Source organism: Chionomys nivalis, chromosome 21 (genome assembly GCF_950005125.1).
Source record: "Chionomys nivalis chromosome 21, mChiNiv1.1, whole genome shotgun sequence".
In the NCBI taxonomy this organism is placed as follows: Eukaryota; Metazoa; Chordata; class Mammalia; order Rodentia; family Cricetidae; genus Chionomys; species Chionomys nivalis.
Genome location: NC_080106.1, coordinates 7,139,903 through 7,164,366, shown reverse-complemented (window position 1 = coordinate 7,164,366; position 24,464 = coordinate 7,139,903). Strand labels below are relative to the sequence as shown.

The 24,464-nt window shown below is 53.5% G+C and overlaps 4 protein-coding genes across 14 annotated transcripts in view; 1 reads left to right on the top strand and 3 right to left on the bottom strand.

Moving 5' to 3' along the window:
- Galns (galactosamine (N-acetyl)-6-sulfatase) overlaps positions 1-1,670 on the bottom strand; it is a 31,949-nt gene extending 30,279 nt beyond the window's left edge. For 2 of the 5 annotated variants that reach the window (XM_057753639.1, XM_057753643.1), the window contains exon 1: positions 726-1,225. In XM_057753639.1, the coding sequence (XP_057609622.1) occupies positions 726-1,209 (484 nt within the window). In that variant the 5' untranslated portion in view covers positions 1,210-1,225. Of the gene's footprint in view, positions 1-725; positions 1,226-1,584 lie in introns of those variants that run through there. The other 3 variants (XM_057753641.1, XM_057753644.1, XM_057753642.1) reach the window with 2 other exon arrangements.
- Trappc2l (trafficking protein particle complex subunit 2L) lies at positions 1,044-4,977 on the top strand. 3 transcript variants are annotated; one of them, XM_057753647.1, is made up of 5 exons: positions 1,044-1,175; positions 2,851-3,023; positions 3,675-3,762; positions 3,884-3,963; positions 4,788-4,977. In XM_057753647.1, exons 2-5 carry the CDS (start codon positions 2,908-2,910, stop codon positions 4,831-4,833), a joined length of 330 nt encoding a protein of 109 aa, XP_057609630.1. In that variant the 5' UTR covers positions 1,044-1,175; positions 2,851-2,907; the 3' UTR covers positions 4,834-4,977. The 3 variants fall into 3 exon arrangements, with proteins under 3 accessions (XP_057609630.1, XP_057609631.1, XP_057609629.1); XM_057753648.1 differs by having other exon boundaries at positions 1,168-1,201; XM_057753646.1 differs by lacking the exon at positions 1,044-1,175 and adding an exon at positions 1,326-1,378.
- Positions 4,978-7,657: 2,680 nt separating this feature from the next.
- Positions 7,658-10,589, bottom strand: Pabpn1l (PABPN1 like, cytoplasmic). The gene is made up of 7 exons (XM_057754283.1): positions 10,362-10,589; positions 9,927-10,062; positions 9,585-9,652; positions 8,914-9,020; positions 8,734-8,821; positions 8,186-8,328; positions 7,658-7,754 (listed from the first exon to the last, which is right to left on the bottom strand). The coding sequence occupies exons 1-7, from the start codon at positions 10,587-10,589 to the stop codon at positions 7,715-7,717; spliced, it is 810 nt and encodes a 269-aa protein (XP_057610266.1). The 3' UTR covers positions 7,658-7,714.
- A 2,513-nt stretch (positions 10,590-13,102) lies between these two features.
- The window catches only part of Cbfa2t3 (CBFA2/RUNX1 partner transcriptional co-repressor 3), a 53,358-nt gene continuing 41,996 nt past the window's right edge, over positions 13,103-24,464 (bottom strand). For all 5 annotated transcript variants that reach the window (XM_057753364.1, XM_057753365.1, XM_057753368.1 and 2 more), the window contains 5 exons: positions 23,657-23,742; positions 22,792-22,990; positions 22,206-22,274; positions 20,721-20,911; positions 13,103-19,091 (listed from right to left, as the gene is read on the bottom strand). In XM_057753364.1, coding sequence (XP_057609347.1) covers positions 18,822-19,091; positions 20,721-20,911; positions 22,206-22,274; positions 22,792-22,990; positions 23,657-23,742 — 815 coding nt within the window. In that variant the 3' untranslated portion in view covers positions 13,103-18,821. The remainder of the gene's footprint in view (positions 19,092-20,720; positions 20,912-22,205; positions 22,275-22,791; positions 22,991-23,656; positions 23,743-24,464) is intronic.

Genomic DNA, 24,464 nt, shown 5'->3' with positions numbered 1-24,464 from the left:
GAACCACTAACCTAATGATTATCAAATGGGATGTTCACTTTCTTTTTCTACTAAGTCTCTAAAATCCAACTTATTTTACATACATGGCACCCTCCATTCTGGTGGGCACCACTTTGAGGAGTTTAGCGTGGATGAGCACAGGTCTGAAGGCTCTGTGGAGAGGGCTGAGGTAGCCATTAGCCTCTGGGGTGCCCACGACTGGTTCCAAATCAACCCGAATTGGATGTGACTCCGGTTCTAACAATAGCTGACAGGTGCCACTCTGTAGTGTGTCTGGGGTGGAGTGGGGGGCTAGGGGGCTGAGGTTCAGAGGAAGACAGGGTCCCGTCCAGTTTGGACAGTTCTATCTGACCCAGTGCTGACCTCTAAGCTTTCAAGTCAGGGAGGCAGATCAGCCCTGGGGCTGAGTTCACAGATGACTGCAGGCTGCACACCAGCCTCCTCAGGTACGTTCTTACCTTTCCGCGCCCCCCAGGCTTGACTTTGGTCAGAATTCCCCAGAGGCCCAGGCTGGAAGTGGGCACCGAGGGCAGGGCCACCTTATGAGGGGGAGGGGGACACCAGGCTCTTCCCTCGGGGAGATCAGGGAGGATCCTCCCTGAACACCGACCCCCATTGCGGAAACAGTAAGAGCGAGAAATGACCCCGGGGTCTGGGCCTCCCTCGGGTCACCGCTGTGGCCGCCCTGTATCTCCCGTGTCCCTCCGCCGCGCGACCCCACTCACATCGTCCATGAGCAGCAGCACGATGTTGGGGGCCTGTGGAGCACCTGCGGCCAAGAGTCCTAGGGCGCTCAGAACCAGCAGCAGCTGCGGGCCTCTGGTGGCTGTGGCATATACCGCCATGGCAAACAAGCTCCTGCAGGGAGACGAGACCCAGTCCCAATTTCGCGGCGTTTCCTTTGGACCGCGGGGCGGGCCTTGGGGGCTGAGTGACAGGAGAGGCGGGGCCTAGGCCGCCGGACTGACAAGAAGAGTGGGCTAGGCCAGACTGGAAAGGGCCTTGGGTCTGGGAGGCCGCAGGACAGGCAAGGCTGCCAGAGAAGCTGGGACACCACCAAGCTGAAGCATGAGAGCCGAGCCTGCCAGGCTCAGTGACACGATCGGTGGGGCCTGACGGGAAAAGTGGGACGGAGCCCCAGAAGCAGGGGCGCTGCCAGAGTCCTAACAGGAGAGGTGGGCCTCGAGCCTGACAGGAAAGGGTCGGCATCAAGGTCTGAGCTGAAAGGCAGGGCAGAGCCACTGTAGGGAAAGGCGGGGTCTGAGCCGCCGCGCGAGGAGGGAGGGGGGAGTGGGCGGGGCCTGACCCCCTCCGGGTCACATGATGCGGCGCACGGCTTGCCAATATGGCGGTGTGCATCGCGGTGATCGCCAAGGAGGTGCGTGTGAAGCGGCGGGCGGCGGACAGCGGGTGGCGGGCGGTGGGGCTCCTTCCTGCCATGCCCTCGTTTCATCTCAGCTCTAGGCTCCCAAGCCTCAGCCAAGCGCTGTGATCAGGATTCCTCCTGCGCTCTCTCGCTCCCAGCCGCCCGCCCGCCTCCTGACGCCACCTTGCAGGCCGCGGTCTCTGGGTTGTGAGACCCACCGGGAAGCTTGGCGGCTCTTGCAGCCCTCCACCCTCCGTTCTATGCGTTCTTCTTTTCACGGCCTCAGCCGCCTTCCGCGTCCGGTCTTTCCGCCCCGCCTTCCGGACCGTCCCCTTGGCTGCCCCGCCGGTGCTATTTAAATACAAACCAGGCGCGTCGCAAGTTCAGCCTAGAATTCAAGTGCTTTTCTTTGCCTTAGGATAGTTCCCTTCATGCCACTTGCAGCCTTCTACTCCAGCCGCTGTGAAGGCCAGCAAACCTCTTGATAAGTTTCCCTCTTCCCTTTGCCTCTTCTCTTCCCAGCTTTCATCTCCCCGCTGGCCAACATATATATTCATTTCCTCTGGAAAGCTGTTTATGAATGCTAAGACAGCACCAGAGGTCCACAGATCCTGCTGGTTCTGAGCGCCCTTCCCTGAGACCTGCCGTTAGGGACTGGGCTGCTGTGACGCTGACAGAATGAAAGAGGGAGTTATGCCCCATAAGCCCACCAAAATCAGAACTCAATTAAAAATGCAGCTGCTGCTTTGGTAAACTCGCGATGAAGTCTGGAATCAGTGCGGAGGTGCCCTGATTTGGACACTCATTCAACTACAGTAGACCAGACGATTTCTGGACATAGCGAACAATGAATGGATGCAGGACCCAGGAGTGAAGCTTTTGACTGTGGGTTTAGGATGATCAGATGTGTATTGGGCTGAGCCACAGACCACTGCCGCTGTGTGGCACATTAAGAAATAGCCACTGTGCCTGGTTTTGGGATGACACGAGAGTGTGGTGGTGGTTGAGGCAGAGATGATTCTAGAAAGAGTATGTTGTTAGGCTGTACTCAAGTTGGCATTCCTGGGCCATCTCATTTCTGCTCACCTTCATGCCCCTGTGCCTCTTCTGCTGCCACTTCCTCCTCTTTTCCTCCTCCTCCTCTCTGGTACAGATGATTGAGCTGACGCTTGGTGCTGCTACTCAAGCGTCCTACCACAGAGCTATGTCCCTAGTCCAATGTCTTTTCTCTTTCCAGTACTGGGAATTGAACTTAGGGCCCTGTGCATATCAGGCAAATGCCGCGCCACCGAGTTATATCTGTCGTCCCCCCTCTGCGTATGACATCCAGTCCTCTTTGGTTAGGTCCCACCCCTGAAGGCAGTGCCTGCCGCGGTGTATTTCGGAGTGTGAGGGGTTGACTGGCTGAGAGCCTGCCTTAGGAGTGCTTTGCCGGTGTCTTCAGAACTGGAACTCACTCGGCGGATCCCCATCCCTTCTTGCAGAATTACCCTCTGTACATCCGCAGCAGTCCCACAGAGGATGAGCTCAAGTTCCACTACATGGTGCACACGTCCCTGGATGTGGTAGATGAGAAGATCTCGGCCATGGGGAAGGCACTGGTGGACCAGAGGGAGCTGTACCTGGGCCTGCTCTACCCAACTGAGGACTACAAGGTGTATCCGTTGGTGCTCAGCACGGCCCCTGCCCTCGCAGGGTGGGATATGGGGGTAAACACAAGAAAAGAGAAACTGTAAGGGGTTTCAGCTGGTCAGGCAGGCAGGTGCCCTGAAGCTAACAATGGCCTCTAGCCCTCACTCCCCCCAATTGGAAGAGTCACTGGAAAAGCAAAACCGAGCTTCCTGGAGGATGAAAGGTGCCATAGCAGGGATCTGGGCTTCTCTATGCTCTTTAGAGGCCACCAACTTTGAATCAAGGGTCATTGTGTCACGACACTGTTGCTAGGCTCAGCACCATGCTGCTGTAAACTCTTGGCCATTCCTTTGGACAAGTTAAGACCACAGAATCTAAGAGCACCCCCATGGGGACTAATTGTAGCCTCTCCACACTCTGATGGCAGAAGTTTAGTTTTGCGACTTAACATCCCAGGCCCTGCATCAGTTCAAAAGGAGCAGAGCTGTCCCCAGTTGAGGTGCACTCTTGCATAGTTGCTGTGCAGCCTCCCCAGCCTGGGCACTTCCTGTGATTCAAGGTTGTCAGTCTTCTCCGAAGTGAGGGTTCACCAAGTTCTCTGGGCTGGCAGGCCCCGGACTGACATATGCAGTCATACAGCCCCGGTGCCAAAGCGTGTTCCTTAACAGCCAGGCAGATATGGCTACGTGACCAATTCCAAGGTGAAATTTGTCATGGTGGTGGATTCCTCCAATACAGCTCTTCGGGACAACGAAATCCGCAGTGTAAGTGCGGGGGGGGGGGGCAGAGTGGGTGTCTGCTGCTTCCCTTCCCTCACCGAGAATGCAAAGTCTGCAAAAGCCCTATGCATATGCTCGTCGGAACTGCTTTCTGTCCTTCTTTCAGATGTTTCGGAAGCTGCATAACTCTTACACAGACGTGATGTGCAACCCCTTCTACAACCCCGGAGACTGCATCCAGTCAAGGTAGGTGGGCCCAGTGTGCTCATGGGGAAAGTGAGGGAGCCGGAGCCATGAGTACTATCCTAAGGCCGCTGTTTCAAAGCGGCCAGCCCTGGTTTCCCAACTAGTGCTGACACAGACCTTTCTGTGCATAGGCAGCTCGGGCCGAGGTTCGCCCGTCTGGTCTCCCAGCTGTGTCTGTGGGTTCCTAAGGACCTCCAAAGGGCTCAGCAAGCTCACAGCTCATGCTGTGACCATAGCTTTTGTGGAGGCAATGTCCTCCTGATGTAGCCTCATGTGCCTTTTATGTTGGGCTCAGGTATCTCCCCTCCAGCTGAGTGGACCTCATGCAGGAGGCATGGGCTTCAAACACAGGTGCTGCAAACCTGTTACCAGATTCTTTTTCTGGGTCTGTTCCTAAGGAGCTCCTTGAAATTGACAGGTGGCCCAAGTTAGTCCCTTCTGGTGGCACCTTCCTTTGACTGAGATGTTGAGAGTCTTGCACCCACCTAGATCCAAGAGAGAGCACAGTGGTGCCCTATGCAGTGCAGGGCAGAGATAGCACTTCCTGCTCATGGGCTTCATTGCTTACCCCTGCTCACACCCTGTGACCCTTACCCTGGGAGGTATGCTGAGGAAATCTATGACATAGTCGGCCTGTGGGGGCTGTGCAGGGATTGTGGAGTCAGAAGGTGGGCGCCGCTGCCCAGGATGGTGGGTGTGCTTCTGCTTCTCTGAACTCTAAAGAAGCCCCAGAGTCCTGAGGACCTGGTGCGGCAGTGCCAGTCTCCACCAGCAGAGGGCAGGGTTGTCGCCTGTCCTGCTCTAAATCTGGGTTCTTTTCTCAGGGCCTTTGATAACATGGTAACTTCGATGATGATCCAGGTCTGCTGAGCTGGACCTACGCCCCAGTTGCCTGGAAGAGAAGCCTGTGTTAACCCTGTCTGATGATTATTTATTCCCCTCCCCCTCCCTGACTGTAACCCGTGGGCAGAGCTGTGTGCCTGGTACCTTCCCACTAAAGTCCTCCCATGACGAGATTGGCTCTGTTCTGTATCAGCAGGGAGGGCTCAGCTGAGGAACTGAGAGCTGTCTCCGAGACTGTGATCACAGCCAGGTGGCCTGAGGGAGAATCCTGAGTATGGGAGCCTCCAGACTGCCGTTGTCTATGTAGGTGGGTGGTCCAGACGGGTGCAGGGTATGGGGAGCTCCAGAGCCAGTTCCAGAGCATGGAGGCAGTGCAAGGCTAACACCACATACATTTCCTCTTGGACAAGGGCCTCAGTGTTCTGGACCCATCGTTCATTTGGCCCAACCCTGGCCTGAGGAGGGGGTAAAACCTGTAAAGCTTTATGGAACACAGCATTAAAGCAGCTGCCAAGTGAGAAACTCCAGGAGCCTTTCCTGGCCGACAGTGAGCGTGGAGGTCCACAGGGACCCCAGTGCTGCTCCTAGGCCACACATCCCCAAGGACAAACCAGGCTCTCCCCATGTAAAATCCTGTAGCTGTGCCACTCGACAGTGTGGCTAATGTGTGTCCTGGGAGACAGCAGAGGCCTAGACGACTTGCCCTAGGTCTGAGGCCCCTGCAGATGTTGCCGCCCCATGCTGTTTTCAGAGCCTCTGGCTTTCCGAAGTCATCAGCCAAGGACCTCCCCCTTCCCTGTAGAGTTTCTTAGGCTTGGGCCCGGCAGTCTGTGACTTGTCCACATGAGCTGGGTGGAATAGAAGAGACGGCCCATCTCTATGTGTATTAGGGCTTTGCTCCAGTGAGCACAGGTTTATTAAGAATGCAGTAACTGGGTGGTGGTGGCGCACACCTTTAATCCCAGCACTCAGGAGGCAGAGGCAGGCGGATCTCTGAGTTTGAGGCCAGCCTGGGCTACACAGAGAAACCCTGTCTCTAAAAACTAAATAAATAAATGAATGAACAAACAAATAAATATGGAGTAAGAAGCCAGACCTTCCAACCAATCGATATAAGCGGCAGATGAAGTTCGACTGAAGTCCTGCAAGCAGCTGACTGACAGGGACAGAGACCACAATGTGCCTGAGTTAAAGGATTTAGCCGGAGGGTGGGTTTGGCAAGAGAAGGAAAGCCCATCAGTGAAGTGGGATCTTGAGTATTTAAGGGGGGCCACCCTACCTGAGTATTAGCTGCATTGGGGACTGCATCTTGTTCCCCAGTGCCCCTCCCATCCCTCCTTACAGACAGAACCTCAGGTTTACTGGAGAAACTTGGCTAAATGCCATTTGCTACCTCCCCTTCACACCAGGGCAGGTGGTTAAGGTGTGTGAAGGCGGGTCTTGGGAGAGACCTACAGGACAAATCCTTTAAAAGTAGTTTCTGCCAATGTTTAGAGTGCTCAAGACTTTTTTTCCTGCCTGGAACTTGAGTGTGATAGTGGGAGCTTAGGCATCGCTCTTGAGAGCAAGAAGATAATAAGATGAGGACAGAGCAGAAAGGAGCCCGAGTCTAGGCAAATGGGCTGGCCCTGGACCGTTCACGTCTCTCTTCGTATGTGAGACAATAAAATACAGCTCTCTCCTGTTTCAGCTGCTGCTGTTTGGGTTTTCTAACAGGTATAGTCAGATCGTGTGTAAGCGTGCTCTGTGTGTGCACTATGTGTATAATCAGATCGTGTGTAAGTGTGCTGTGTGTGCACTGTGTATAGTCAGATCGTGTGTAAGTGTGCTATGTGTGTGCACTATGTGTATAGTCAGATCGTGTATAAGCGTTCTCTGTGCACTGTGTATAGTCAGATCGTGTATAAGTGTGCTCTGTGTGTGCACTATGTATGCACTACAGAGTCTTCTTACTATCAAGCTCTAACAAACAAAGCTTATGATGTCATCTGCTTGCCTAGATTTGGCCATTGCGGCTTGCAGGTGGGTTTCATCCAGAGGTTGACCTTGGGGACCAAGATGGCAGTTCTGGTTAGCTTGTGACTTACTGGAGGTAGTTTGTGGGGTCATCAGTTGCTTGTCTTCCTTTGGGCCAGGGCTGGCCGCCCTACACTGGGAGAGGAAGCTATAGACTGATACTGACCATGCACACACTTGAAGTTTAGAACAGAGGCTCCACCTCTGCTTCCTGACTCTCCAGCACAGACACCTTCCAGGGCAGAATGGAGGTGAAGTCCAGCTATGTCTAGAGAGCCAACTTGGGGCAAGGAGACAAAACTATGGGGTGGAATTCTGCTTGCTGTCTATTGAGTCTTAAGGCAGAGCAAGAGCCTATTTTCTGGACTCATGGTCACATCTCATTACCCTCCAGAGCTCCATGAAGAAAGTAAACCTGCTTCTGAGGGAGGATCAAGAAATGAAACTTGTGCCAGGCGGTGGTGGCGCACACCTTTAATCCCAGCACTCGGAAGGTAGAGGCAGGCGGATCTCTGAGTTTGAGGCCAGCCTGGTCTACAAGAAAGAGCTAGTTCCAGGACAAGCCCCAAAGCTACAGAGAAAAAGAAATGAGATTCATTACATGCTTTTAAAATATTCAAGTTTAATAATTTATGCTTTACTATTAATATTCATCTATTTTTCTTTAAAAGTACTTGAGTATGCTAATCCCAGCTTCCCCTGGGCTTCCCCTCCACCCCTCCCCTCTGCATCTCCCTGCCCTGTGCCTTCCCACTGTGACCTGGAGGTCTAGGCCACCTTCAAAGGCACTTGTGGGCTGACGGGCTCAAAGGCCAGTTTGCAGTTAAGTGGAAAGACTGCCGTTTACTCCTGAGCCAGCTCCTGGCCCCACTTTCAAAACTGGGCCATCCTTTTAATATGGTGAGAACCATGGTGAGACCCGTCCACGGCCCCTGCAGAGAGGGAGGGGAGACAAAGGCAGCTGAGTTGCTTTCAGAGGGGATAGCCTGGAAGACACCAGGCAAGGGTTAAAATCACCACCATGCTGCTCAGGGACTGTGGGAGGTACCATCTCAGGCTCTCTGCTCTTTTGAGTAGTGGTTCCAGGGGAGAAGGGAGGCCTGGGGCTAGAATTTGCCACACTTGGCTCATGGGCTCAGCTACAGCCTTACCAGTACTCAGGCCAGAGAAGCCTGCTGTAGAGCCCATCGTCTGTGGCAGGGATGGTTGCACAGAGTAACCTGGTAGAAACCATGAGCCCTACTCAACCCTTTCCCAAGTGCCTTGGCCAGTTAAGGCTTATGTGAGGGGAAAACAGGGTCAGGCTCCAGGAATCCTGCCACTTAGATCTCCAGACTCAAGACTCCCCCTTGGGCCTGCTCACCGGCTGGGTCCATGGAGTCTAAACCGAGGCCTTCGATGCAGGCTACTGTGCAGGAGGGGCTGGGCCCTGCTGCCTGAGTGTGTCCGCAGCCCACCACGATCTGTAGAGCTGATTCCTGGGAAGTTCGTCCTTTTGGGAAGTACCTGAACGGAACCCATGTCATGGTCCAAAACACTGTTCTGAATCCTTGCCAGGGTGGCTGATACCTAGAGGTACCATTTAAGGCTGAAGCTATCCCTCCACCTTCACTTGGATGCAGCTGTGATCACATGGCATGCCTGGTCATGGCCAGCATCCTTCAGCAGAGGAGTCTGGTTCACCTCCCCAAGCCATCCCTACACTAAGCTCCACCCTGGGTCTGAGGGTTTCCATCATGCCCTAACTCTTGAGCAATGCCCACCCTGCTAAGATACCCAAAGGGTCGGGCTGGGTACTCATGCATCCTGGGGCAGGTACTCTAACCTCTCTGAGCCTGTTGAAGAATTTGAGTTAATGTGCAAGGCGCGGTGGTGGCTCACAGATGCACGGAGACACCTGGGGCAACAAACCTTGATGATCCGACCTCGGAAGGTGCTCTCATCCAGCTCCACGGCAGCCTGCACAGCGCTCTGAGAAGCAAACTCTATATAGGCGTAGCTGGAGAAGGATAGAGGTGGGGAGTGGCTGGGCAAGGGGGGAGGGACCCGGCCTCACCCTCGCTGCCCAGCCTGCTACGGCCCCACACTGACCCCTTTGGGTGTCCAGAGAACTTGTCGCACAGGATGGTGACCCGGTGAATCTTCCCGCAGTGGCTGAAGTAGGCCTCCAGCTCAGCAGCCGAGCCTCCATAATCTACCTGCTCTCAGAAAGGGCACCTGCTGTGAGGGCTGGGCTCTCTGGGTACCTCCTGCTGAGGCGGTTGTGGCAGAAGGGCTGGAGGGACTTCCAAGGTTGGTTGACTCCTGGCTGGGAAGGGGCTGAGGCTTTACCCACTCCTGCCCAGGGTTGATTGCTGAGAGCCAGTCAAGGCTTCTTGTGTGGACAGCTGGCTGCATCCCAGGTATTGACTCCTGCCAGGTGTGTGGACCAGTGAATCTCATGGAACTCCCAGTGCCAGTGCGTGTTGAGAAACCAGAATTCTTGACCTCAGCTTCAGCTGAATGGTCAAGTACTGGCCACCTCTCGCCTCCATGGTTTTGCCCAGGAGCTGCAGCCCACCCTTTCCTCGGCGGCAGCTAGTGTCAGATGTGCCCCTTCTGTCTAGTCTTGGAGACCCTTGAGTTTACAGTCCCACAGCTTTCTGCCTCCAGTTCCTAGCCAGCCCCATCCAGGGCAGACATTCATGTGTCTGCCCCGCTGAATGCCCTGATTGGAGCCAGGTGCCGAGGGAGGGCTGTGACCTCCTCTATCTGCTACTCACGTTGCCCACATAAACAGATCTGTGGTCAGCCTCCACCTTCTCCTTGGAGGTCCCAGGGAAGCAGCAGCCTGTGGAGAGAGAACCCCAGGACCAATAGGAGGACCTTATTGAGGAGCCCATTCCTCATGACCCCAGGGAAGGTCACCCAGGCTTCCAAGGCCACATTGTGGGGTTGCAAAGTCTAGTGCTACAGGGTGCTCCAGAATGTTCCCTCAGTAGTCCTCATATAGAGTTCGTGCTGAGCACTTCTGCATTGGGAGCAGGTGGTCAAGGCCTTGGGAGGAGAGCTGTACTTCCCTCCACATTCTGGGGACAAGGTCAGCAAGAGTTCCAGGTTCCTACCCATGGTCTCAGGGCTCAGCAGCTGTCTGACCTCAGCCCCCTCTTCCTCTGTGGCCTTTCTCAGTGCATAGGGTGGCTCTGGCAGGGCTGCAGCATGTTCCATGGCCCACAGCTTCAGCCTAATGGCCTCCAATTCCTGCTGGCCAACCAACCCACAGTAAGCTTGGGGTAGGTGACCTGCAGGTCCCTCTAGAATGGAGGTCAGGTGTTGGCCAGTCAGCCTCAGGGAAGTCATGACTACTACGGAATGACCTAGGTCACCCTGTTCTTCCTGTAGCCATAGTCCAGAGCTAGGGGCTCAGGCTCCAGAAGTCCCTGACGCCTCCGCCGCAGGACACCTCCCCCTAGTCAGAGAGCCCCTGTGGTCTGCAGCTTTGGCCCCTCACCCCATGTCCAGGTCCGCACCTGCTTCCCTGCATCATGACAGGGTGCAGCCTGGCTGTACACCGGGGACTTGGGCAGGTTCTCTTGCTTCAGCATGGCCAGCAGGAAGCCTGCATCTTCATCTTCCTCATCACTCTCGGTTCCACTCCCTGGCCCCAACGGGGTCTTTTCAATCCTGCCCCAGGCCCCCCAACCTTGGGCCTCCGGATCGGAGGAGACCTTCTGGAGCCAGGCTTCAGTAGGGGGCGGGAAGAGATCATTGCTCAGGAAGGGCCACATGGGTATGTAGAAAGGGCGAAATGGGCGAACCTTGGCTCTTCAGGCCGCTCGCTTCCACAGCTGCATCTGCCTCACGGCCCTCCCTTTTAAGGCCTCCTCCTGACCAGCTGCTTCCACTAAACCACACAGGAGGGCCTCCCAGCTTAGGCCATGTTGACCAGAGGGGTCAAAGGCTGTAGATCTCCTCCTTGTCTTCTTCACCAGCTGCATCCCCAAAACTTGGAAGAGTAGACGAGTCCAAAGTGGGTAAGACAGGGTGTTACGTCTGCGAGCTTGGCACGCTCGTCCTTGGTGTGTGCAGGATGCCATACCACACACCTCTGACAATTGGCCCTAACCAATAATCAGATCTTGGTCAAGTTACCGAACTGTAGTCATGAAAAGGACTTATTTCAGGGAGAGGTGGCACTGTGGGTGTCTGGATACTTTGGGTGAGTCTGAGCAAGGGCCCCTGGAAGGCTAAGAGCTCAGGCCCATCCAGTGTAGGGTTCCATATTCTTTCCTAACCATGAGTTCCTCAAACTCTTCCCTCCCCACCTCTACACAGGGCACCTTTAGATGGGAGCCTATTTAAGTCAGGCACAATTAGATGATCCCTTTGGCCACAAGGGAGGCTCAGGCTGAACTGTACGAATTGGGTGAAGGGTACTTGGCGGATGCAGGCAGGTACAGTGGTTTCTAGCCCTGTTCATCTGCTGTTGCCCCTCTGCCCTCACCCTACAGGACTGTGGCCAGCCTACATCCACTGACTCCTTCCTGGGCCTTCCAGCAGGGGGGCGGATCTACCAGCACATTGCCGGCTGGTAGCTGGACATGGGCACGGATGCTTCTTGAGTCTGCTCTGTTGAGCCTCATGCTGTCCATGTTATTGTGACTCTGAGGTGTCCACAGGAACCTTCAGGTGATGCCACATCTTCAGATCCACAGCCACACTTCTGTCACACTGCTCCCAGGCAGATCAATGGTGTCTTTTTTAGAACCTGAGCTGGAATAGGAATTAGGTTTAGCGAGCTACACTGAGCTACACTGTATATGTGGAGTTTGGTGGCTGACACCTCCCACATCCTGGGGTGGGCAGAGGGGTTGAGAGGCAGAGTCGGGGGTAGTGGTGGCTATTGGAGCCCCAGGAAGCTGGGCTTCTGACCTCTACCCTGACTTCTCATGTGCTCATTCTGTTCTCCAAAGTGGCTGAAAACCACACTGCCTCATGCGATGGCTCATACCTATACTCAGCACTTGGGCCTCTGGGGCAGGGAGATCACAAGTTCAAGGCTAGCTTAGGCTCCAGAGTGAGGCCCTGTCACAAACAGCTCAACAATAATAAAACCTGCTGTGACCTCCATGTCTCATAAGGGAAGGACTGTGTGGGACAGTCACGTGACCTGAGATAAAGTAGTCCTGACCAGAGGCTGAGTGACCACTGGCCTCTCACCAGTCCTGCTTCTGTTACTTCCCTTGGTCCTTCCTGGCAGACCAAGGCTACTCAGAGGCAGCATCTATGCCTACGCAGAGGACAAGCTGGCCATACAGGACAAGGGCAGGGATACACAAGTGGCCACTGCTGTCCTCCTGTATATTCCCCCACCTCTTTGTGTGAAGCTGTCAGGGTCCTGTCTGGGTCTTTCCTGCACTTCCATGTGGGAGGCAGGACATGGCAGGCTGTGCCCAAGCCAAGACCGTCTGGATGGAGCCCAGTCCCTGGCCAGTCTCCCCTCTGAGCTCAGTGTCTGCAGTGGAAAAATCTTGTCACCCTCCTCCCCCTCGTGCTATCCTGAGATTGCTGACACACCAGGCCCAGTGGGGCTCCAGCCAGGCGCCTGGCTTAGGGACAGTTCACCCCCATGTAGGCCTTCCCAACAATGCCTTCGAAAATACACCATGTTCCAAGCTGGGACAGTATTAACACAGTCACTTCCTCCAGGCAGCTACCAGTGCAGCCTGAAGCACTATGGCCAGTAGTTGGTTCTAGAGCTTTAGCCAGGACACAGCTGTCACAGGAACAGACTGAGAGTTGAGTCTTTCTGCGGTGCCACTCTTAGGTCCTTGGTGTCCCCTCAGGTCCTGAGTTTTCCCTCAGGTCTTAGGTATTCTTTTAGTGTTCCCTCAGATTCAATGTCATCCTCAGATCCCCAGTGTCCCTCAAGCCTTTAGTGTTTCGCTCAGCCAGGTCCCACTATCTCCCTCATGTGGACAGCTCAAAGAACTTGGCCCCAATAGTGAACCAGTCAGCTAGCTATATATGTATGTCAGGCCCTTGAAACACTTAGGATCATTTTTGGGGTCCAAGATTTTCCAGAACTCCCTAAGGCCCAGCCTTCCAAGATGGGCCCTATTTGCCAGAATATAGTAGCTAGCACATGGAGCTGAAGGTCCCTTCCTTTGTCCACCCCTAGTCTTCTCTGGTACAGCTGAACACCACGTCTGCCCTGGTCCGTACATCAGGTCTTTCAACATGGTTATCACGTGTGCGCAACGATCTGGAGGAGCAGCAAGCCGTCATAGCAAATGCTCACTTTATTACACAGATGTAATTAACCTGATCATCATGTCCATGGCCCACAGGGCAAACATACAGGACAGCAGAAGACAGTGGTGGGCGGTATGATGCGGCACCCTGACATGGGGGCTGTGGACCACGGCTTTTTGTGAGGAAAACATCCAGTCCTCTCCTCCCAGCTCCTGCAGGAGGAAAAGAAACGGAACAGCAATGGTTCCCCGGGCAGGCTGTGTGTGGCTGCACTCTGGGCCCAACCCTTGGCCCACCCAGAAATGGTGTGAGCTGAGGACTGCTGGGCCTTGTCTGGGTGGGAGCAGGGGTTGTTCCTTTGAGGATGTGGTGAGCAGGACGCACTTTGAGTCAGATGCCACATTCCTGTATCCCTATTGTCTGGGCTGCTACCTTAAGGGCCAGCTGAGATGAAAGAAAAGGAATGAAAACAAGATAAGAGTTTTCTAGAATTTGGGGACTTGTTCACGTGGTTGACAGACTGTCCCGAGCTTTGTCTGTGAGCTGTCTACAGGAGCTGATAGTTCCTCTGAGCCCAGCTCACCTGAAGTTTCTCTATCTTCTTGCCAACATGATGGTAACCCAAGGGTCTCTCCCCAGGCTCATTCCAGAAACTTCTCTAGCTCTCTGACTGTCCTTCTTAAGAGGCAGCTTCTGCCTCTCTCCCTTCTCTCCTTCCCTTTTTTTCTTTCTCCCCCACCCCACTGGAAAAAAAGAAACTTCTCTAAGTGGTAGGGGCTTCAGGAGGAGCAGTTAGCTATGAGGGGAGGATGTGGACAGCCCCAAGCACCTAAAAAATTCCTCCTACCATCGGGGGATCCAGTAGGGGCAGACTGGACAGGTTCAACTCTGAGCTACTTGGGATTCTAACTGAGAAGATGGGACTGGTACCCAAGTGTGCTGATGAACAGGATCCTAGGAGAGCTAGTCTCAAGGGAAGCCAGCATCAGCTCACTCTCCTCTTTAGAGCTCCCTCTTCTGGGCAGACTCCTGGAATCAAGGACTGCCCCTGCTTTTGGGGAATGTGGTTCCCTAACATAGCATCCCAGAGCTCCTGAGCAAATGTATAGACCTTCTCTCGGCACACATTCTTGACTCCTCCTCTCCCCAAGCAGGTCCAGATGTGTCACAACGGTCACAAAACCTTGTCCAATCTTTCCACAATGCCTGTGGTCAGAATTCATATATCTGGAGGCCATATAAAGCAGGCCAGGGTAGGGCAGAGCCCAAGGGGCTGTTGCCTCATGGGTGGGTATTCTTAGGGCACCCCTGGTCAGTCCAGGGCAAGCAGAATGGAGGGCATGGGGGACCTAGTGTCTTTGGTACACTGAGGGAGCTGAAGTTACTCTGAGGACAGTGGGTAGAGAGACGATAGGAAGGATGGATCTAGGGATGGCTGTGTGGTGTGACTGAGACATCCAGACACAAGGATGGTAGGTTGGGGTGGCGTGCGCAGGTGGAACTGGAGGCGGGCAGATGGGCGAGCAGGTGGATGGATGACAGGCGGTGAGGCAGGTGGGTCAAGGTAGATAATGGTGTAGTTACTGAGAGGGCAGGTGGAGGTGGATGGGTTCACGGAAAGATGGCTGCCCAAGTCAGAAGGGCGAACTCAGGAAAGTGTCCATCTACCAGTGTGGCTAGGCTGAGGAGCAGAGTAACAGATAGACAGATGCCAGAGATGATACTTTGGTGTCAGCCTAAGGATTTATTTGGAAAAACTAAGAACTTTGGAGCCCATCCTGATCCCTGTCCACTGTGGCCTTGAGAGCACTGCCCATGGCCCTGCCTCCTATTCTGCCCTTTTCCATCGCCAGTGACCTTCTCAGGCCTGCTTACAGGAGCCCCTGCTGGGGCTGGCTCTTCTCGCCTTGGCACCCATCAGGGAATAGGACCTAGGCTTGGTATAGTCCAGCCTGCTCCTACACACTTGTGACCATATGTGGAATGAGAGCCATTGGCCTCTGTTCCCGTGCAGGTCTGAGGACTGAGCTGGAAAGGCGCCCTTATGCAGGAGACTGGAGTAAGGCCAGTCTGAGTCTGGGGCAGAGATGAGCAAGGAGATGAGAGGAGGGGTGGCAGAGGTAGAAGGACACATGGCAAGAAGTCATAAGGTCATGGGACAGGATCTGGACTGGGCCTTGGGGGTCAGAGAGTTCTGCCTGCCACCTGGCCTCCCCACTCAGCCTTCCTGGTTTAGCTTTGGCCTCAGAACAGGAAGCAAAGTTGCATTTTGATTTGGGGTTTTGGGGAGCAAGGCTCTGTGAGAGCCACATCCTGTAGGGGTTTGGTTCATGTTTGTCTGTGGCTACCAGGAGGCAGGACGTGGCAGGTGCTCTTGGGTCCATGGTTTGTGAGCTGGAGAAGGTAGCAGGAGGGGCTCTCAGCAGAAGTCAGGGATGGAGTATCACCCTCCTCCAGCTCTGCGTAGAGCCCCAGGCAGACTGGAGGTTGAAACCAAGAGCATGCCATGGTTATGGCCACCCAGGGTACACCTCCCAACAAAGAACACCCATGGACCCCGTCCTTCCCAAAACTCTGAGGTTATCTGGTTCTGCTGTGAGGTCTTTCGGTGGCTGAAGCCGAACACAGCACCTGCAGCTTTTTCAGGGCCCCCACCCCATCCCTCTTGCTTCAAGTGACACTGCTGATGTCCACCCAGAATTCCCTGCGGCCATTTCCAGTCCCGTTTCCTCACTTACCCCTTCCTACCCCCACCTTAACTGCCACCCTGATCCTGCAGTTGCCTTGATGGCTGAGCTCTTCTATCAGCTGGCCAGCACCTCACCATGGGTGTCCACAGTTGCCGGCCAAATGTCATGCACAAGGGACTCACTGTGGTCGAATGGCATCTGATAGCTGTCTTGGGGGGGCTATCCTTTCCAACAGCTAGGGTGTAGGGGGGGGCTGTGCTGAACCCTAAATATGTAACCTGGTTCGTGGAGGCCAATTTGGCTGGGCAGCATTTTGTTGTCCCTGGTGGGCCTTCTTGTTCCGAAAAGGTAGGTAAGGGTGGTATAGGTAGCAGAGGAGGTATGTGAAGTGAAAGCAAATTGGCGGGCCTTCAGGTAAGGGAACCCTCTGGGACCTACATATATGGGAACAGGCACTCTCAAGTCCTGACACCAGGGACATGGGTCATCAGGGAAGCCACCCCAGGACTCCTGGCCCAGACCTCTAGAGACTCCAGCTCTTAAGCACAACCTGAGGGCCTAGCTTTATTTTCCCCCACAAACATGGCGCTCACCACCCCGTGCCACCCAGAGCTTTCCCCTATGAATGGCCACTGGCCTGCTCTCCTGCAAGGGCCAAGGACGCTGCATGCTGTGGGGTAACAGAGACAAGCAGCACTGCATGAGGTGCAGCTGGGAATGAAATCCAGCGATGCTTCCTTCGATGGCAGGCAGGTCTCTGCCAGCACAGACTCAGTGTTCACAGGCAGATGCTCAGGTCAACTGGTCCACTAGAAGGAAGGGCAGAAGGTCGCCATGTGTCCTGGCTTCTCCGAAACCCACAAAAATACATCTCTGTGGGCTTGGAGGGCTGTGGCCTTAGGAACCTTCCAGAGGATGAGCTCTACCTTGGCCTTCGGAGCGAGAGCTGCTGTCAAGCTCCATTCGGGGTAGCACCAGGTTGATGGTACCTAACAGGATCCTTCCATGCAATGTTCTCTTAAAGAGTAACTTTTACAGTTGTGAAGAAATACCAGCCACCAAACAAGCCCATAGGACCACAGCTCAGATTCCTTCCAAAGTGTTTCCTAAATTTCACATACTTCCGTGGTTTGTCTTAATTTCTTTTTATTTGGCAAACGTCTCCTCGGTACTGATGCCGTGGTTAGGACCTCTGTGGAGACTATTTACATTCACATTAACACATGCTGCACACCTTGCTCTGGGCAGGGCCCCCCCGGGCCCAGGGTTCAGGAGCAATTCCCCCATATTGCACGCTAGGCCTGCAGCTTACTGCAGCCACACACATAGGTGCAGACCCGGACTGTGTCTGCTGTCTTTCTGTTTGGTACAGGCATGAGCTTCCTTCCTTCATTTCCTCCTTGAATCCTTGAGGGAAGTCGAGCGGGTGGAGGGCAGGGCGGGCGAGGGCTGGAGCACAGGTGGGCATCACTCCTGGGGCTGGAGACGAACACGAGGGTTGGAGCACAGGGATATGTACAGCTGGGCTTGAGTCTTCCAGGTGAGGTGAGGGTGGCTGCTGGCTTTTGTGTTTTGTTTTGTTGTTTTTTTTTTCCTTTTTTTTTTTTTTCTGTAAAAGTTTGAAAGAAACGAAGGTAGCCACAGCAAGACACTGGGGATGGGGAAATAAGACTGAGGTGGAGGTGGGGGTGGGGTGGAGATGGGTGGGCAGAGAGAGGTAGAGGAGGGAAAACCAAGAAAGCGTGATTCGCTGTCACCTTATGCTTTCAAAAGCAGTCAAGAATCAAACCAAAAGATTGTCACAGTTTCGTTTAGGAATTGTGCTCTCTCTGGGAAGAACACTAGCACTTTTTTTTTTCACAAGTGGAAAATGAACTATGCGAAGTCACAGAAGGTGTGAGGACAGATGGAGGTGTCTCCCTTGCGTACAGGGACGCACGGACAGGGCCTGAGGGCACACAACGCTCAGGCTCATGCTGACTGGGGCTTCTAGTTATGGTGCTGAGGGTCATGTGGCCTTGCTGCTGACCCCTTTGCCCAGCAAGGATGCTGCCCACTAGTCAAAAAGGAACAAAATGTTTCTTCTTGGCCCAACCCACCAAATCCCAGAGACCCAACACCCCTGACAAAATCAAAGCCAAAATAAAAGACCGACATCCAAACAAACCCAGGAATGAAAGACAATGAAAAAATACTTTGGCAGTGATAAAAATAAATTTTTGATTTTGATTTCTTGAGTTTGCTTTTTGGATTTCCTTTGGAGCGAGGTGTGTCTGGCATCCTTGGCTGGCTAGCTGGCAAGGTAGTTTACAGGTATGTTTCCTTTGCTTAAAAAAAACTTTTTGGGTTTTTTTTCCACTTAAAGCCAAAGAGTTTGACATTAAAGAAAAGAAATAAAACCTGAAACCAAAAAATGCTTCTTGAGTTGGAAATTGAAATTGTTCTCACTGTCTCTGCTGCACGCGCCGATCCCCCTGGGGTTGGCTGGGTGAGGCAGCAACTCCAGCTAGAAAAAAATCACAGTTTCTTCCTTTTCTAATAAAGAATGGGGAGAACCCCACAGTTCTTTGTCCATTTTTTAAGTAGCTTGTTTGCCAACAAAACAAAACAAAATCTCCAAAAGTTCTTCACTGAAAATAAAGCCACCGATTAGGTTTCTCTGATTACAGAGAAAGCACGCGGGCTTTTACATAGACAGAGAGGATCAGATACAGGGAGAGTCAGGGCAGAGAAACAGAGGGAGACCAGACACAGAAAGACAGACAATAACAGAGAGACAGACACAGAGGGGACAGACGGTGGCAGAGCCGGCCACACTCCGCCGGTGCCACTGTCTGCAGCTCCGCAGTGGTATCTGAGGATGCTTGTGAAGAGAGGCTGTGGGAGGTCCCGGCAAGACCTCGTCAGGTAGCTGAGGCTGCACGGATGCAGTTTTGTTGGATCTGTGTTTTCTTTTGGAGAGAAGCAGTAGCAGCAGTGACTCCACCTGGTCAGCTCCAGGCATCTGGTGGGCCAAGGTGGGGCCAGGAGGTTGGCAGGGCATGGCGTCCATGGGCTGGGCGTCCGATCTGGAGGTCAGCGGGGCACGGCAGCGTCCAGTGGGCCTGGTGGGCCCGGAGAGCAGGGGCGAGAGGGCCCTGCTGAGCCGGCTTCGCTGGGGCTGGCGGTGGCATCAGGCTGTCCTGGCAGTGGGTCAGCCACTGCAGCTGCAGGGCCCTGCAGACTCTGGCCGCATACATGATGGTGCTTCTCCCAGTCCTTGTGCTGACAGAAGGACCCGCAGTAGCGGGCTGCATTACAGCCGCTGCAGGTCTCGCTGGCCTTGCGCCCGCAGTTCCAGCAGCTCTGGATGTAGAGGAGGGCAAAGGAGGTGAGTCAGGATGGGACAGGCTGCACATGATAACCTGCCCACTGCTGAAAAGGTGTGCATGTGTGCGTGTGCTTGCGTGTGTGTGTGTGTGTGTGTGTGTGGTGCAGGGAAGAGCCATCCCAGCTGCTAAAACCCAGTTAGGGTTTTACCCAGGAAGAAGAAAGAACTCTAGAGCCCCTGGAGGCAGCTGAGTTGTCAAGCACTCACTCCCCCTTTCAGGAGAGGAGAGGTGGCCATTGACCAGGACTCTCTTTGCAGACTGTATTTCCCTCAGGGGATGGCTAGAGATCCCAGCAAGGCAGCTGAGACTGGGAGGCTGCCCCGGCTTTAGGAATCAAAGCCTACTTCTCATCTCTATGCTCTGGCCTCACCCCTGCCTGCCGCACCCCTTATGCTGCTCCACCTGGGAGGGTCTTGCTGGCCTCTCCGTCAGGATGGCTCTGATATTGGATGGCTCTTTTCTCTCTTTCCCCAGGGGGCCATGCTGCTCTGAGGTCTACTGATGTACTTTCCAAACTATCCTCACCTCCAAATACCTAACACTCTGGTCGATGCTTTGCCCATCTCCTGACAGCTTTGAGATCCTGTGTGTGTGTGCATGTGTGCATAAGCACACGAGTGTATGGGTACGTATGTATGTGTGTGCATGTGGAGGCCTCAGGACAATCTGGTATTATTCCTGAATACTGTCCACATCATTTTAAGACAGGGTCTCTCAATGGCTAAGAACAGTGGTTCTCAACCTGTTGGTCTTGACCCCTTTGGGAGCTCAGTGATCCTTTCACAGAGGTTGCCTAAGGCCACTGGAAAACACAGTAGCAAAATTGCAATTATAAAGTAGCAACAAAAATAATTTTATGGTTGGGAGTCACAACATGAGTATGAAAGGGCACAGCATCAGGAGGGTTGGAAACCACTGGTTTAAAGCTTACCAGTCAAGGCTAACATGGTGGACCCGTGAGCCCCAGGATCTACCTGGCTTTGTCTCTCTAGTGTTGGAGAGCTGGCCATTCCTAAAAGCAGCCCATGAATGACTTTCTCAGAAGGGCTGTTCTTTCCTTCTGATTCCCTGCCAACCAAACTCTTGAAGGAGAGGAAGCAGGTTCAGGAAGTCCTCCCTCACCCACCCTGCTGGATGGAGCACAGTACCCATACATCCAGGCACACAAGATCATAGCTCTCATGGCTCCTTTCTGTTGATTATGCCCAAAGCTGAGGGAGACCCCAGGGTCCTGAAAAGTCTCCTTAAACCTTTTGCTTTTATAAGTTAAAGAATAGAGGGTTTGACATCAATAGCCTTTGATGGAATATAGTCCCTAACGCGTGCCAGGCCCGGGACAAGCATTACTCTCTGGATCTTCAAATACTGCTAACTTGCAGGTTAGGAAGGCCTGAGAAATGCCTTACTAGGCCTCATGGGTCTCTTTATTTACTGACAAGCAGTGCTGAACAGACTGCATGCTTGCTTATGCTACCACTGATAGTTATGACCTCTGACAGCAGAGAGCTCATTGATCTAGAGGCTGCAGAGGTGTGGTGTTCTAACCCAGGTTTGGTCAGCCCTGGAGGCAGAAATGGAGCACAGAGGTGGCTAGAGGCCCTACCTCGCTGGAGTCCTCTTGCTGGTTGATGACAGTAAGGGCATCCTCTGAGGCCTGCCGCTTGGCCTCAGCCAGGGCTCGTTCCATCTTGGCACGCTCTGTGGTGATGAGTTCATGGGCTTTGCGCTCTGCATCAGACACAGCCTTCTGTAGTTCTGACATCGCCTGGCGCTTCACCTCGTTCACGGCTTCTTCTGTGAAGCACAGAGGTGGGATGGTGGTCATACTGCCAGTAATCACCCAGGCTAGCTCGCCTGGGGTTCTGGATATGCACCACTTGGGTAGAAGCCTAAATGCAGCTGTGTGTGCACATGCTTATCTTACTTTGCATGTGTTCACACAGAGGCACAAGTCAATGATCCCATATCTTTGCTGACAGGTTTGTGGATGAAGCATTTATCTAATTATTCTTTATCAATAAAAACTCAGGAGTCAGATATCAGAGTCAAAACCTGATTGATCAGAGGAGTGGCAAAGAAGTGACCAGCGAGGGCTGGAGAGATGTGGCTCAGAGGTTAAGAGCACTGACTGCTCTTCCAGAGGTCCTGAGTTCAATTCTCAGCAACCACATGGTGGCTCACAGCCATCTGTAATGAGATCTGGTGCTCTCTTCTAGTCAGCAGGCATACATGCAGACAGAACACTGTATATATAATAAATAAATTAATCTTTAAAAAATAACCAGTCTCCTTTCTTGATCCAAAAAGCCCAGACTCTCTCTAAGCCCCTCTCTACTATTCCTCTGTCTCTTTATCTATTCTGGGTCCTCCGAAACCTCTTTGGCTAATTTTGGTCGGCTAGTCGCTAGCTCTGCCCTCTGATTGAAGGTAAACTTTATTGGCAGTCTCAGGAATGTCAGAGCGTGGTCAAAATGTCCCATAGCATGTGGATAAAAAATGTGTGAGTCCTGGGTACATATGTGAACCCTGGTCAAGAGGAATAGGGTTATGGGTAAACTATCCGTGGCTCCACCTGCCAGCATCATGCTCCTCACTCTGGTGTGTATCTTCAGAGGGTGAGGGCTAGTTCCCACCCCACAGTATGATCCAGCAGGTTCCGGTAGTGTCCAGGATTCTGTTCTAACAGGCTTCAGGAGAGGGTGAGGGCTAGTCCCCACCCCACAGTATGATCCAGCAGGTTCCAGTAGTGTCCAGGATTCTGTTCTAACAGGCTTCAGGCAAGCTACTGCTAAGAACCTGCCTTGAGGACAACAGGTCTGGTCCTTGGCTTTGCTTGGGAGCCAGAAGGGGAACTCTGGCCATAAGTAACTGATTCATATTCTCTCTCTCTCTCTCTCTCTCTCTCTCTCTCTCTCTCTCTCTCTCTCTCTCTCTCTCTCTCTCCCTCTGTGTGTGTGTGTGTGTGTGTACGTGCATTCTGTGTGTGTCCCAATGTGTAAATACACAAACTTGCTGCATGTGGAGCACATCTGAGTTGCAGACACTTCCTATGGTTGTCCCCAGGGTTTGTCCCAATAGCCTTACTCACCAGCCTTCCTCCAGATCTCCTCTGGCATATAGCCAGAGAGGGTCCTGGGCATGAAATCCCGGTGAACATCTGAAACAAAGGGATGGGGGTACAGTGTCATAAACAAGGTGGGGTCGTCAGTTGCCTTCTTCCACTCTGGGTTCCCTTCTACTCTTGCCAGGGCTTGAAGGTAAGGAATAATTTTTTTTTCCCAGGAAAGAGGGCTTCACATTCCAGGGGGATGGGGAGATTGGGGTAGCATGCTCTATAGCCAGTGAACATGGACTCAGGCTGGGAACTGGGCATATCTTAGACCTCCCCTAGTCTCTGTGGTCACCACTGTGGTGGATGACTACATAGAAGCCCCTAGGTGCCACCTCCTAAGCTTGGCTTGTACCTACTAGGACCTGGGAGCTTCATGCTTCCTAGCAGACCAGGCACATATTTCTGCAAATGAAAACACCCCTCCCCCCTTTCCAAGTGATGCTCTGTTTAAGGCCTGACCGACCCGACCATTGGCTAGCTTTCTGGGCAATCAGTAACGTCCTACTGTATAGGGCTAGCAACCCCTCACTGCAGGTCTTCCTTGTTCTTCCCTAGTACACACCTAGCTGAGACCCCTCGGGGCCACTGCAGCTGTTGAGGGGCCGGGCAGAGGTGGGGGTGGGGCCCTTCTTCCCTTCCTCAGAGTCGCTGTAGCACCGGATCCAGTGATTGAGTTCTTCGCGGTCAGCCTCCTGGCACCGGCGCAGCACAGTGAGGGATCGCCGTGTCTTCTCCACCATATCCATGATACAGTTCAGGAGCTGCGGGTGGGTGGCAGGGCCTTCAGTACATTGGAACCGGCACTGCGGCCAGATGTGGCCATCCAGCATGGAGGGGGTGGTGGGGAGCCAGCTCATCATTCCTGAAGGCAGGGCACAGAAATCTACCTTGGCTCCCCACAGATAGTGAAATGGCTCCCAGTGTTTATGGGCACCCAACTTGAATAGGAACTTCTTTGGAGGCAGGATAGAGGCTCAGGGTCCCTCCTGGGAAACTCTAAGAGCAATCTGCCTTGGGAACATCCCCAAGAAAGAAGCAGGTAAGGGATCCACACTTCAAGGTGCATGGTGGTCAGAGGGATGGAGCTTCTAGGAACATCAAGGCATGGTCCACTTGGCCTGACCAGGGGCTCAAGCACCTAACACGGAGCTGTCCTACACCACTGGGGCTCTACCCTGCAAGTCTCTGAGCAGGAAACAGTGGAGGAGGAAGGGTCTGTCCGCAGGGTTCAGCATCCTTGTCTGTTCTCTCATAGCACCCTGACAGGTCAAACATAGACAATGATGCTTACATAAAGGGACAGTCAGACAGCAGGTTCTCGGTTCTCAGATAGGTCCTGCCAGGAGATGCTGAACCCAGTTCTGCTCCCCACCCCAAGTCTTGGGATCCAGAGGTGTGCAGACATTCTGGGAATCACAGATACTCACACTGTTGAGGTGTTTCCACTCTTCTGCCCACTCCCGTTCTGTGAGCCTGTGGTCAATCACTTCTTCTTGTCGAGACCCAGGCATGGCTGCAGGAAGGGCAATGCACATTTAGATGCTAAGCCCCACCCTTGCCCATAACTAAGTCCTGACTTGGATCTCTGGTCCTGCCCCTACTCCCAGGTGCCTATGTCTTCAGTTCCATTCCTACCTCAGGGGGTCAGGAACTTCTGAAACACTTGCCATCCCTGGTTCTGCCCTGACCATTCATTCCCTTCCTACTAGCCTACAAACCCAGCTCCTCTTGCTTTTACTATGCCCGTTTCTGATAGGCAGATCCAGATTCATCTTAAGGGTCTGCCTTCTCATGGTCCAGAAACCTCAGGGCCTCTGTGCAGCTGCTCAACTTATGTGTGTTTATGACTTCCTCTCGACTATCGGTACTCCTATGCATTCCTCAAAGTCCAGGCCACAGGGCCCCTCTACAGCTGCAGAGTCTTTGGAATTCCTCAGGCCATGTGTGTCTCTGGTCTCTGGGTACAAGACTTCCCTGTTTATTCTTCCCCGCCACTGTCAGATCCACGAAGAAAGATGGCGTGATGTGTTTACCTCTGTGTCCCCAGGCTGAACTCTGGCTTGGGTATTTACCAGCCCTGAGTGTGGTCTTGGGATCAGATCTACTGACAGCAGGGTCAGACAAAGAAGCAAGGCAGGCTGGCTCATTCCCCGGGGACCCTGGGGTCCTTATTGTGCCACTCCTTGCCTCAATTTCCTGACCCTGCCTAGTTCTTTTTTTTTTCCCCCCCGAGAC

What these genes read in the sequence shown, in the direction of transcription:
- Pabpn1l (XM_057754283.1), bottom strand. Translation starts at nt 10,589, where the DNA reads ATGTGGCCCTTCCTGAGCAATGATCTCTTCCCGCCCCCTACTGAAGCC. An exon ending in AGTCCCCGGTGTACAGCCAG is followed by an intron (nt 10,063 to 10,361) that starts GCTGCACCCTGT and finishes GTTGGCCAGCAG; the next exon opens with GAATTGGAGGCCATTAGGCT. An exon ending in TCCGAGGTCGGATCATCAAG is followed by an intron (nt 8,329 to 8,733) that starts GTTTGTTGCCCC and finishes GGTTCCGTTCAG; the next exon opens with GTACTTCCCAAAAGGACGAA.
- Trappc2l (XM_057753646.1), top strand. Translation starts at nt 1,346, where the DNA reads ATGGCGGTGTGCATCGCGGTGATCGCCAAGGAG. An exon ending in GGGACAACGAAATCCGCAGT is followed by an intron (nt 3,763 to 3,883) that starts GTAAGTGCGGGG and finishes TCCTTCTTTCAG; the next exon opens with ATGTTTCGGAAGCTGCATAA. An exon ending in GGAGACTGCATCCAGTCAAG is followed by an intron (nt 3,964 to 4,787) that starts GTAGGTGGGCCC and finishes TTCTTTTCTCAG; the next exon opens with GGCCTTTGATAACATGGTAA.